Source organism: Oryctolagus cuniculus, chromosome 8, assembly GCF_051225735.1.
Source record: "Oryctolagus cuniculus isolate XC-2025 breed Fujian yellow rabbit chromosome 8, ASM5122573v1, whole genome shotgun sequence".
Lineage (NCBI taxonomy): Eukaryota > Metazoa > Chordata > Mammalia > Lagomorpha > Leporidae > Oryctolagus > Oryctolagus cuniculus.
In genome coordinates, this window is record NC_142874.1 from 20,587,151 (window position 1) to 20,600,411 (window position 13,261).

The 13,261-nt window shown below is 43.1% G+C and overlaps 2 protein-coding genes across 3 annotated transcripts in view; one reads left to right on the forward strand and one right to left on the reverse strand.

Annotated features, from left to right (window-relative positions):
• Positions 1–267: 267 nt before the first annotated feature.
• LOC149124890 (transforming protein RhoA-like) lies at positions 268–2,226 on the reverse strand. Of its 2 annotated transcripts, XM_089302012.1 has the most exons (2): positions 1,226–2,226; positions 268–1,120 (listed from the first exon to the last, which is right to left on the reverse strand). In XM_089302012.1, exons 1-2 carry the CDS (start codon positions 1,783–1,785, stop codon positions 1,072–1,074), a joined length of 609 nt encoding a protein of 202 aa, XP_089158138.1. In that variant the 5' UTR covers positions 1,786–2,226; the 3' UTR covers positions 268–1,071. The 2 variants fall into 2 exon arrangements, with proteins under 2 accessions (XP_089158138.1, XP_089158139.1); XM_089302013.1 differs by lacking the exon at positions 268–1,120 and having other exon boundaries at positions 1,175–2,224.
• The window catches only part of LOC149124891 (tolloid-like protein 1), a 342,676-nt gene continuing 331,599 nt past the window's right edge, over positions 2,185–13,261 (forward strand). The window contains exon 1 of the mRNA XM_089302008.1: positions 2,185–2,322. The gene's annotated coding sequence lies outside the window, so the exon portion shown is untranslated. The remainder of the gene's footprint in view (positions 2,323–13,261) is intronic.

Here is a 13,261-nt window from a genome sequence, read left to right on the forward strand (position 1 = left end):
ATTCCCACCATGAAGATATATTTTAAATCTTTATAAATCCTATCTGGTTGCTTAATAATTTAGACTAACAGTGACATTGAAATCTGTCCTCCATTACCACCTTTCTTGCCATTTCAGGTTTCAAAAAACTTCAGCACTGTTTTTGGGGCTGAAACTACCTTTATTTTATTAGTTGGAAAAATTAACAAGTACAGGGGAAAAAAATTAGTCCACTAAAGCGAAGCGGGAAATCAAGTTCCACCTTTAAGATTGGCAATTTCTCTGTGAGGGAACCTAGACCCAGTGAAGAGAAAAAGCGCTGTGAATTACAGCCAGAGCCTGCAGGCCAGGTGAGAGAGATTATAGCACCTTCCACAGATTCTAATTGCCTCAGGTGTGAAAACAAAGTCCTATTGACTTAGCTCATCTCTGGAAACAGGTACTGATATAGGTAGAAAACAAGTGATGTGGTTATCTTTTACCAGAGATAGTAACACAGTGGGAATTTCAAAACTGAAATTGAAACTTCAATCTCAATTTTTTTCAAACACTACTTTTTTTTTTTTTTTACAAGCCAATACACATTCTGAAGGGTTGGCAAATATCGGTATTATGCAATCCAATTATACCAAAACCACATTTAGCCTGGGGTAGATATATTTATTTTTGGTAACATACATTAAGTGGCACTAATTACACAGGAACCATAAGGTAACAAACCTGAAACCACAGAGCTGTAACTCTGCCACAGCCGCATGGACTTGGGTTTTGCTGGCTGAGTCCCCCTCCCCCCCCCCCTTTTTTTTTTTGAAACAAACTGGATACCCAGAGGTACACCAATGAGATCTGCTAAGGAGCAAAGCTCCGCAGTGGTAACGCATCAGAGTACCCTGCAGCTGCCAGGTGGGATGCTGGTTTTAAAGTAGTTCCAACCTCATTCACAAGAGACACCTGCTTTCTCTTTCAAGAAAGAAGAAGTGAAGAAATTCACAGCACCTGCTGTGTCAGGCAGGGTTAGGGTACAGGACAGTGGCGGGGGGGGGGGGGATGGTGGTGGTGGCCGAGTTGGATATCATTGACCATGGTTGACTTCTAAACACTGTAGCAAGGTGACTTCCGGTTTGCAGTCTTTGGTAAACCACTGATAAATGAAAAAAAAAAAAACACGCCAATAAGCAGACAGGAAGCCCAGCGAACACGCCACTCGCACCGAGCCGCAAGGTTTCACAGGACCAGGCAGCCCCACCTCTTCTTGCCGCGTCTGGCGTGCAGAGCAGCCCTCGTGGCCATCTCAAACACCTCCCTCACGCCCTCTTTGGTCTTCGCCGAACACTCCAGGTAGCCGAAGGCGCCAATCCTGCTGGCCACGTCCCTGCCTGCCTCAGGCCGCACGGGCTCCTGCTTCCAGGCCGCCAGCGCCCGCCTGGTGCCCGCGTCGTTCCGCAGGTCCTTCTTGTTCCCCACCAGGACGAGGGGCACGCTGGGGCAGAAGTGCCGGACCTCCGGGGCCCACTTGGCCGGCACGTTCTCCAGGCTGTCCGGGCTGCTGATGGCGAAGCACAGGAGCACGACGTCGGTGTCCGGGTAGGACAGCGGCCGCAGGCGGTCGTGCTCCTCCTGGCCGGCCGTGTCCCACAGCGCCAGCTCCACCCGCCGGCCGTCCACCTCCACGTCGGCCACGTAGTTCTCGAACACCGTGGGCACGTACTCCTCCGGGAAGTGGTCGCGGCTGAACACCACCAGCGGGCTCGTCTTGCCGCAGGCGCCGGCTCCCACCACCACCAGCTTCTTCCGGAGGGCAGCCATGGCGGAGGGAGGCGCCGCGCCCGCCGCAGGCCCTGCCCGGGCGCCAGTCCGGGGCGTCGCGGAGGCTGACGAGGGAACGGACGTGCGCGAGCCGCTCGGGAGCCCTGCAGCTCCGGGAGCGGGAGACGTGGCGCGCTTTCCCTTCTCCCCGCCAACTGGGGCAGTGTGAGGGCGGCGCGGAATGGCCGTGTGGACACGGCGCGGTGCGGTGTGTACAACGGCAGGAATGACCGGAAGCTGTGTGTGGACCTCGTATTTATAACAACCACGATGGCGGCATGGAGATGGTGCGGTGCTGGTTTTCACAACAGCAGGAATGACTGGAAGCTGTGTGTGGACCTAACATGGTGGCTTGGACACATGGCGCCTTCTCTTTTCCCTGTCAAGTGAGGACAGTGTGAGGACGGCGCGGTGTGGAGACGGCGCGGTGCTGGTTTTCACAATGGCAGGAACGACCGGAAACTGTGTGTGGACCTCGTTTTTGTAGCAACCGCAGTGGCAGCGTGGTGACGGCACGCTTCTGGGTTTCACCTCCAGGTAGGAACGCGGGCTGTGCAGGTGCATGGTGCCACCTTGTACGCCAGCAGTGTGGATACTATGCATGCTGAGGCAACCTGAGTTTAGGGCCTTGAACCCTGCTCTGAGAATTAAGTTAGGTCGGGTTGGGTTTCTACTCTCTGGCCTGCTGGCTGTGCGAACTTGAGCAAGAGTTTTTACCCCAGTGGTGTCCTCAGGAAACATACTCATGCAGAAAGGGAAAATGGAAACTGCTTAATGATGTTTGAAAATTTTTGATACAACAGTTTAGTTTTATACATCCCTATACATTTTTCCATAATACATCATTATATTTTTAAATTAAAAATTCATTTCACGAGCCGGCGCCGTGGCTCAATAGGCTAATCCTCCACCTTGCGGCGCCGGCACACCGGGTTCTAGTCCCGGTTGGGGCACCGGATTCTGTCCCGGTTGCCCCTCTTCCAGGCCAGCTCTCTGCTATGGCCAGGGAGTGCAGTGGAGGATGGCCCAGGTGCTTGGGCCCTGTACCCCATGGGAGACCAGGAAAAGCACCTGGCTCCTGGCTCCTGCCAGGATCAGCGCGGTGCGCCGGCTGCAGCGGCGGCCATTGGAGGGTGAACCAGCGGCAAAGGAAGACCTTTCTCTCTCTGTCTCTCTCTCTCACTGTCCACTCTGCCTGTCAAAAAAAAAAAAAAAATTCATTTCACAGGAGAAAGGAGGAAAGGGTAAATGCATCCCACTTATGTCAGGATATTTTAATTAATAAGTTTTTTTTTTAAGCAAAAACTCCATACCTTGTATACCATAATCTGAAATTTCCTCATTCCGGCAAAGACACTCAAGGATAGAATTTTGATGGGGAGGTCCCAGTAGAACAGAAACTCCCCCCACGGCAGATTTGAGTCTCTTGTGCTCAGTGTTATACCTTAAGTACCTGGAGTGCTTCTGGCCCAGAGTCTCAATGACTTAGAAGGACATCCTTTTGCAGACAAAGGAGTCTATGAAGATCTAGGCATTTGGTATTAACTAGTTGAGAGAAAGGGTTAAATGAGGTTCAGAAATGGAGTTTGAAAGGGAGAATCTGACTTAAGGTGTAAGTGATAGAATTCATTGTTGCCAGATCTTAGCAGCCACCCTACTGTCTGTTTTTAATACATACCACTAATGTCATAGAGCAGGAGCCATTTCAAAAGGAAGCCATGAGGGTGTTGTAATATGTATGCAGTGAAGACGTAGTGCAACACAAACCTAGGTGTAAACTATATAACAGACAAAAGAAATGTAAGTCAAATTAATAGGTGTCTTAGATCTGTTACAAAAAGGGAAAAATACTAATTACAGAAACGCTGATTGTAAAATGACTTTTTTCTTGGAAAGGGACAAGGAATGATTATACAAATCATGTTTATTAATATTTGTTGAACTTTGAGTTTTAGACATCTGATAAGGAGGGAAAAGTTAACTGAATCACTAAAAATACAGATCAGCATAACTCATGAAGTTTATTTAGATCATGTCTCAGAATTTATTTACATTACTAAAGTAGTAATCCCATGGGATAATTTGATTTACTATATCTATGAATTATATTTATAATAAGCAATAGTGTGGAATGGTGTGACAATCAAGACTTGGTAGTAGAAAAGTGTGTTTTGGTGCTGTGTTGTCCATTATTTGAATAGCTTTGGGAAAGTCAATCTGGGTCAGTTTTGTTTTCTGTAAAATGGGGACAATAATACATACCTTAGCAAGTTGTAGTGAGAACTATATGAAGTAGGTAAAATAGCTGGATCAGAAGTGAAACAGCTAGGACTTGAACTGGTGATCATATAGGATGTTGGTGTTGAGGGTGGTATCTTAACCAACTGGGCCACAATGCTGGACATTGATGAAGCAGTGAAGCACTATTAATCAGTTTCCATAAATGATACAGTTTGTGTTAGTTTCTGAGACCAAATCCATTTCTAAATGTTCTGCTCTTTAGAGTTACTGTGTAATTCATGTCATATTTCCTGTTTGATCTAATATATGTAATATTTTGGCATTTCTTTCTTTTTTTTTTTTTTTGACAGGCAGAGTTAGACAGTGAGAGAGAGACAGAGAGAAAGGTCTTCCTTCCATTGGTTCACCCCTCAAATGGCTGCTATGGCCGGTGTGCTGCACCGATCCGAAGCCAGGAGCCAGTTGCTTCTTCCTGGTCTCCCATGCGGGTGCAGGGCCCAAGCACTTGGGCCAGCCTCCACTGCCCTCCCGGCCCACAGCAGAGAGCTGGACTGGAAGAGGAACAACCAGGACAGAATCCGGTGCCCAAACCAGGACTAGAACCCGAGGTACTGGTGCCTCAGGTGGAGGATTAGCCAAGTGAGCTGCGGCACCGGCCTATATTTTGGCATTTCATCAACAAAACACAACAAAAACAATTCAAAAGAACGTATTCAGTACTTTACATCTGGAAATGTAAGGGAAATTGGCTTATGTTATACAGTGGAGGCACCATTGGAAATTAAGGGGTTTTCTAGGGGTACTTCAGTACTTTCATATCCATTTGTAAACGCTAGTGGAAAATTAGCGTGACTAAAGCAGGGTACTGAGGATTCAGACCCATCAGGCCTGGAGGTTTTCTCAGCCTGTCAGGACTACTCAAATAGTCTAAATGCATGGGTACTCCCCAAATTCATATGTTGGACTTCTAATCTCCAAGGAGGAGGTGGGGCCTTTTGGAGATGATTACATTTAAAATGTAGCCCTTACACATGCACATTTACAAGAAGAAACAGAAAGCTGCCTGTCCCTCCCATCACGTGAGGACATAGTGAAATGGTGCCTTGTAGTAACAGGAAGTGAGCCCTCACCAGAGATGAAAGCCGTTGCTACCTTGACCTTGCACTTCCCAGCCTCCAGAACTGTGAGAAATACCTGTTATAGCACCCCAAACAAACTAAGACACCAAACAACTGAAGTCCTAGTTAAGGGCAAACAAATCATGGAATGGAGATTTTAACCATCAAGCATAAGCCTCTCCTCCAAGTTTCTAAGTTTTAACAATTTCACCCTTTTCTCTTTGTTCCCTCAAGCCTATGGATAAAAACTGTTTCTTGCAGTTGCTACCTCTTGTCTGTACTCTTTCAGTGAAGTGAAACTATTTAATAGTTTTTTATTTAGTTAACTATGTTTTATTTGAAATTATATGGTTTGACTTTCAGCATTTTCAGTTATTGATAGTCAGCTGTGGTCCGACAATACTAAATGGAAAATCCAGAAATAAGCAATTCATATTTTAAATAGCATTGTATTTTTAATAATTGTTAATTTTGTTAGATTTTTTTGGAAATCTCTTGCCATGACTAATATGTAAATGAAACTATCACAAGTATATATGTCTAGTGAAAAGTATCCATGGTATATATATATGGTACTATCCATGATTTCTGGCATCTGCAGAATGTCTTAAAACATATCCTTGGTTGATAATGGAGGACTATTGCATCTCTGTGTAGTTGATACTTTTTGAATGGACACTGATATAGTTCTCGTATACAACATTTTCCAAATGCAACTCCATGGGCTTCAGTCTTATAATTCTATCCTGTTTTTTAAAACTTGAATGGAGCTTAAGTAGTGTCATCTTATATTCCTAATTATTTTGTTAGGCCTTCCAGCACTGTCCATAGATTAGCTTGTCTTCACTGGTGTCATGGATATCAGAATGTAGGACATGGGAATCTACTGAAGATTCTTGCACAGGGGCTGGCATGAGAAAAGCAGTGTTTAATAAAGATTTATGAAAGGTTTTATGGATGGTGTAGAAAGCTAGGGGAGAGATCACAAACAGGCAAATTTCTGTGTTGCAAGTTATGTTCAATATAATACCATTTGTGCTGGGGTGGTGGAAGTGGGAATAAAAGTGAAGACTTGGCCGGCGCCGCGGCTCACTAGGCTAATCCTCCGCCTAGCGGCGCCGGCACACCGGGTTCTAGTCCCGGTCGGGGCGCCGGATTCTGTCCCGGTTGCCCCTCTTCCAGGCCAGCCCTCTGCTGTGGCCAGGGAGTGCAGTGGAGGATGGCCCAGGTGCTTGGGCCCTGAACCCCATGGGAGACCAGGAAAAGCATCTGGCTCCTGGCTCCTGCCATTGGATCAGCGTGGTGCGCCAGCCGCAGCGCGCCGGCCGCTGCGGCCATTGGAGGGTGAACCAACGGCAAAGGAAGACCTTTCTCTCTGTCTCTCTCTCTCACTGTCCACTCTGCCTGTCCAAAAAAAAAAAAAAAAAAAAAGTGAAGACTCAATCAAGAGCTATTGTGGAAGAAGAAATCTCCGTGACAGTGGACTTTAGACATGAACTCTGGTCCTACCTGCCAAGCTACTACCGTATGGTAATGGGAGTCAGGGTTCTCCGTGAGATCTTGCCCATACCTACCACTGTGTTTGCATGCACAGAGTATTTGCCGAACAAAACAAAAAATAAGCCATTCAGTAAGGTTGAACTCAAGAATCAGATTTCTAGGCCAGCACCCGAAATTAATTTAGGGTATTTCATAAGCTAGGCCATAGCAGAGGCAGCATACAGAAAGCACTGGGATTTTCTCAGTATTTTTGTCACACTCTCAGATTTCAGTAGCTCTTGTGAGATCCGATGTTTGTCCTTTGGTATTTGGAGTAAGAATTGTAGTGAGGAGAGAAACATTACTTGATACTCCTGTTTCAACTTTAGTCTTAGGGAGATTGTATGTGTCTGAATCTGGGGGGCTGGACTTGTATAAAATTTCTGATCTTTCCCAAATCATGTACTTCTCGCTGCTGCTGGTGGGTCTGGAGTATGGTGTGTTCCCTGCATCTCGGCAGGGACAGAAGAGCACGACGGCCTTCCATCCGTGCAGTGTCTTGGGTTGGTGAATTTCTTGCTTGTCTTCCCCACCACTCCCACCAGCAGCAGTTGGCTTCAGATAGCTATCTTTGAAGGATGTGGGAACCACTGGGTTTCCTGCTCTTCTGTCATTTTAGGTGTTGCCTACTGGTGATAATAAGGGGTTATTTGCAGACAGGTTTGTTGGTTTTCCCGTGTAGGATTCCCCCCAAAGGTTTGGGGGCTGACTTGAACTTCGAGAAAAGCAGATAATTCATCCAAATCTACCCATACATCTTGGTAACTGGATTCTTCTTATAGATGAGTTACAGTTTATTTCATCTTTACTTCTGATGGTTCTGGTTTATTTTCATATTGCCCCACCCTTACTTGCACAAAGTCTTAATGAACTTTTTTACTTGAAAAAATTTAAAATTTCTCAGTGATACATGAATTTATTGCATTACTCTTCATTTGCAAACATTTGAAAGTTGGATTATTTATTGGATACATTTAGATTAAAATTAATATTTTAAATATTTAATAATATTAAATATTTATTTAAAATATTTGTTTAGTATTTAATCAAATAACAGTATTTTAGAGTTTTAAAATTTTATTAGTGGGGTAGGAAGAAGTGGGAAAGAAGGGAGATTTTTGTAAGTGCGGTGTTTAGTTCTGAGGAAGTAAGGTGCATGAGGGTGACAATTCTTCTGTGCTTCTGAGAAGGGCAAGGTGGTATTCTGTGATGAAGCATGACAGATGGAAAATTATTTTACTCTAGGCTCATATGAAGGCTGCATATGATGAACACAAATTCACATTTGAAGATTTCTGAGGCAGCCAATGTTAAGATTTTAAGGCTACTTAAGATTTTAACTGATTTCTTAGAAGGATGACTTCTGCTCTGTGATTTATATCCTGTAGTGTATGACTGTTTTTCTGTTAATAATCTTCCTGTGAGTTTTCTGACTTTCCTTCAAGACACTTGTTTCTACTACTTGGATCATGCTCTGGGTCACAAATTTATGTCTTGAGAAGGCTGTTGCACAATCTCAGGCTTCAAGAAATAGTTCTGTGTTTCTATTTTATTATATCTCAGCATGTATATGAGCAATTTCCATAATAAAATCAAAGCACTTTTCTTTTTGAGAGAGGTAAGAATACATCAATCTGAAGAAATAATAAATGAGTCCCTGCCAGTTGTGCCTGTTTTCTAAAGTAGAGATCTCATCATGACTCATCATCCTGTCTTCTATGAATTCCATGACTCTATAGACGGAATGTGAATTCTCCAAATTCATATATTGAAATCTAATCCCCAGTATGTTGGTATTTGGAGGTTTTTTCTTTCTTTCTTTTTTTTTTTAGCATTTTTGAGATATGTCGATGAAATTTATTTTTATTTTTTAACCTAGAAACATTTTATTTAAGGCATACAAACTTTATGCATTTCACATTTACAAATGTTGGAACATAGTGATTCTTCCCCTCCTGACCTTCCTTCCACCCGCTTCCCACCCTTCTTCAACATCCTTTGTTAAATTTACTCCAAGGCATTTGATATTTTTTGTAGCTATTGTGAATGGGATTGATGTTAAGAGTTCTTTCTCAGTCATGGCATTGTCTGTGTATACGAAGGCTGGTGACTTTTGTATGTTAATTTTATATCCTGCCACTTTACGAAACTCTTTTATGAGTTTCAATAGCCACTTAGTGGAGTCTTTTGGATCCCATATATATAGAATCATGCCATCTGCAAATAGAGATTGTTTAACTTCCTCCTTCCCAATTTGTATGCCTTTGATTTCTTTTTCTTGCCTAATGGCTCTGGCTAAAACTTCCAGGACTGTATTAAATAGAAATAGTGAGAGTGGGCATCCCTTTCTGGTTCTGGATCTTAGTGGGAATGCTTCCAACTTTCTCCCATTCAATAAGATGCTGGGCTTGTGTTTATCATAAATTGCTTTGATTGTGTTGAGGTATGTTCTTTCTATACACAGTTTGCTTAAGGTTTTCATCATGAAAGGATGTTATATTTTATCAAATGGTTTCTCTGCATCTATTGAGGCAATCATATGTTTTTTTTTTTTTTCAGGCAGAGTGGACAGTGAGAGAGAGAGACAGAGAGAAAAGTCTTCCTTTTCCCATTGGTTCACTCTCCAATGGCTGCCGCGGCCAGCACGCTGCAGTCGGTGCACCGCGCTGATCCGATGGCAGGAGCCAGGTGCTTATCCTGGTCTCCCATGGAGTGCAGAGCCCAAACACTTGGGCCATCCTCCACTGCACTCCGGGGCCACAGCAGAGAGCTGGCCTGGAAGAGGGGCAACCGGGACAGAATCCGGTGTCCCGACCGGGACTAGACCCACTGTGCTGGTGCCGCAAGGCAGAGGATTAGCCTAGTGAGCCGCGGCACCAGCGGGTTTTGTTCTTTAATTTGTTAATGTGATGGTTCACATTGATTGATTTGCAAATCTTGAACCATCCCTACATGCCAGGGATAAACCCCACTTGGTCCTGGTGAATGATCTTTCTGATGTGTTATTGGATTCTATTGGCTAGTATTTTGTTGAGGATTTTTGTGTCCATGTTCATCTGAGAAATTGCTCTATAGTTCTCTATTGTATCTTTTTCTGGTTTAGGAATTAAGGTGATGCTGGTTTCATAGAAGGAGTTTGGGAGGATTCCCTCCCTTTCAGTTGTTTTGAACAGCTTTAAAAGAATTGGAGTTAGTTCTTTTTAAATGTCTTGTACAATTCAGCAGTGAAGCCATCTGGTTCTGGGCTTTTCTTTGTTGGAGTGGGGGAAGTCTTTATTACTGATTCAATCTCCATCTTGGTTATTGGTCTATGTAGGTTTTCTATCTCTTCATGGCTCAATTTAGGTAGGTTGTATGTGTCCAGGAATCTATCCATTTCTTCTAGGTTCCCTGATTTTTTGGCATACAGCTTTATGTAGTAGTTCCTGATGATTCTTTTTATTTCTGTGGTATTTGTTGTTACATATCCTTTTTCACCTCTGATTTTATTGATTTAGGTACTTCTCCCTCTTTTTTAAAAATTATGACTAAAAATGGCAATTTTTACTGGTGAGATGTGTTTCTTGTAGGCAGAGAAAAGATGGGTCTTGTTTTTTAACCCATTTTGTATCAGTGTGGTTTATTTTTTCAAAAACCAGCTTTTTGTTTCTCTGATTTTTTTGTTTCAATATTGTTTCTTCTCTAATTTTAATTATTTCTTTCCTCCTACTAATTTTGCATTCGGTTTGTTGTTTTTCTAGGTCCTTGAGATGCATAGATAGCTCATTTATTTGGTACCTTTCCAATTTCATCATGTAGGCACCAACTGCTATAAACTTCCCTCGTAACACTGCTTTTGCTGTGTCCCATAAGTTTTTTTTTTTAATTTTTTTATTTGACAGGTAAAGTTATAGACAGTGAGAGAGAGAGAAGGAGACAGAGAGAAAAGTCTGCCTTCCGTTGGTTCACTCCCCAAATGGCCGCTATGGCTGGCGCTGTGCCAATCTGAAGCCAGGAAGCAGGTGCTTCCTCCTGATCTTCTATGCGGGTACAGGGGCGCAAGCACTTGAGCCATCCTGCACTGCCCTCCCGGGCCACAGCAGAGAGCTGGATTGGAAGAGGAGCAACCGGAACTAGAACCTGGCACCCATACGGGATGCCGTTGCTGCAGGTAGAGGATTAAGTGAGCCACAGCGCCAGCCCCATCCCATAAATTTTGATATGATGTATTTTTCTCTTCATTTGTTTCCAGAAAGTTTTTATTTCTCTTGATTTTTTTCTGTGACTCACTGTTCATTCAGAGCCCTGTTGTTTAGTCTCCATTTGTTTGCATGTTAGCTAGAGATTCTTAAGTTGTTGATTTCCAGGTTTTTTCCATTGTAGTTAGAGAAGATGCATGGTATGATTTCAATCTTTTAAAATTTCCTGAGACTTGCTTTATGGCCTAGCAAATGGTCTATCCTAGAGAAAGTTCCATGCACTGGTAAGAATGTGTATTCTGCCACTGAGGGGTGAAAAGTTCTGTAGATATCCTTTAGGTTCATTTGGTCTATAGTGTGGATTAAGTCTGTTGTTTCCTTGTTGATTTTCTGCCTGGTTGATCTGTCCATTGCTGAAAGTGGGGTATAGAAGTCCCCATTACTGTTGCATTGGAGTCAGTGTCTCCCTTTAGATTCATTAACATTTCTTTTAATTAGCCAGGTACCATTTAATTGGGTGTCTATACATTTATTATAATCACATCTTCCATGTTGAATTGATCCCTTAATCATTACATATTGCCCTTCTTCATCTCTTCTAACATTTTTTATGTTAAAGTCTATTTTCTCTGATATTAGGATGGCTACACAAGTTCTTGTTGGTTTCTGTTAGCATGGAATATCTTTTTCCATCCTTTCACTTTCAGTCTGTGTTTATCTTTGTTGGTGAGATGAGTTTCTTTTAGGCACAAAATAGATGGGTTTTGTTTTTTAATCCATTTAGCCAGTCTGTATCTTTGAATTGGAGGGTTGAGGCCCTTTATGTGGAAGGTTACTATTGATGAGCAACGACTTGGCCCTGCTGTTTTTGCTCAAATATCCCTGTTGTTTACTTTGGATTTATATTATACCTTTACTGGGTTATTTTCTGCTTCTCATTCTTTCATAGTGATAACCATGTTTCTGTGTTTTCTTTGTGTAGCACATCCTTAAGCATGTTTTGTAAGGCTGCATGAGTTGCAACAAATTCTTTCAATTTCTTTTTGTTACGGAAGGTCTTTATTTCACCTTCACTCATAAATGAAAGTGCTTTGCATGGTACAGTATTCTGGGTTGACAGTTTTTTTTTTTTTTTAAGACGTGGACTATCTCTCGCTTTACCTTCTAGCCTGTCGTGTTTCTGATGAGATGTCAGCTGTGAGTCTACTTTGAGATCCTCTGAAATTAATCTGGCGTTTCTCTTGTGCACATTTTAGAATCTTACCTTTAGGTTTTACTTTGGAGAGTTTGACTACAATGTGTTGTGGTGAATATCTTTTCTGGTTGTGTTTTTAGGAGTTCTCTATGCTTCCTGTACTTGGATGTCCCTTTCTTTCTCCTAATTGGGGAAGTTTTCTGTAATTATTTCACTAGAAAGGCCTTCTAATCCATTTTCTGTTTCCACACCTTCAGAAACCCCTAAGACCTGTATGTTGGGTAGTTTGATAGCATCCCATAAATCTCCAACACTGTTTTTAAGTTTTCTGTTACCTTCTTGCCAGTCACCTTACAGAGTAGGAAAATTGAAGTTTTGAAATAACACCTTTTTAACCAAGAGTTTCATACAACTTTTGTGATATTATTCAGAGAACCGAGTCTCTTGAGTCCACAGATTTCAGGTGTATTTACTATAAGCAACCATAAACCAGAGACATCCTGCTAGAAGCGCACCATAGATAAGGGTGCTTCCTCTTACCAAAGATCACTAGTCTACTTGCCTCATGCTCTGGTGCTATGGATTGAAGGTATGTGTTCCCTCAAATTCATATGTTGAAATCTTAACCTCCAATACAACAATATTAGACAGTGCAGCCTTTGGGAGATGATTGAGTGATGAGGGTGAAGACCACATGAATGGATTAGTGCTTTTACAAAAGACCCCAGAGAGCCCACCAGCCCTCTTTATGCCACGTGAGAACACAGAGAACAATCATCTATGATGCAGAACGCAGGCCCTTAACAGACACCAAATCTTCCCTGAAGAATATTTTTTAAACCACCCAGTGTATGATATTCTTTCATAGCAACTTAAACATAGATATCTAGACAACATGTTTATAAGGAGCTTGGATTAGTGGATTAGGTGACTTGCCATACCTTGTTCCTCTGGGTGTATTTCTATAGTAACCAAGAATAGAATGGGGCCAGCGCTGTGGCTCAGTAGGCTAATCCTCCACCTTGCGGCACCGGCACACTGGGTTCTAGTCCCAGTCAGGGCGCCAGGATCTGTCCCGGTTGCCTCTCTTCCAGGCCAGCTCTCTGCTGTGGCCCAGGAGTGCAGTGGAGGATGGCCCAAGAACTTGGGCCCTGCACCCTATGGGAGACCAGGATAAGCACCTGGCTCCTGCCATCGGATCAGCA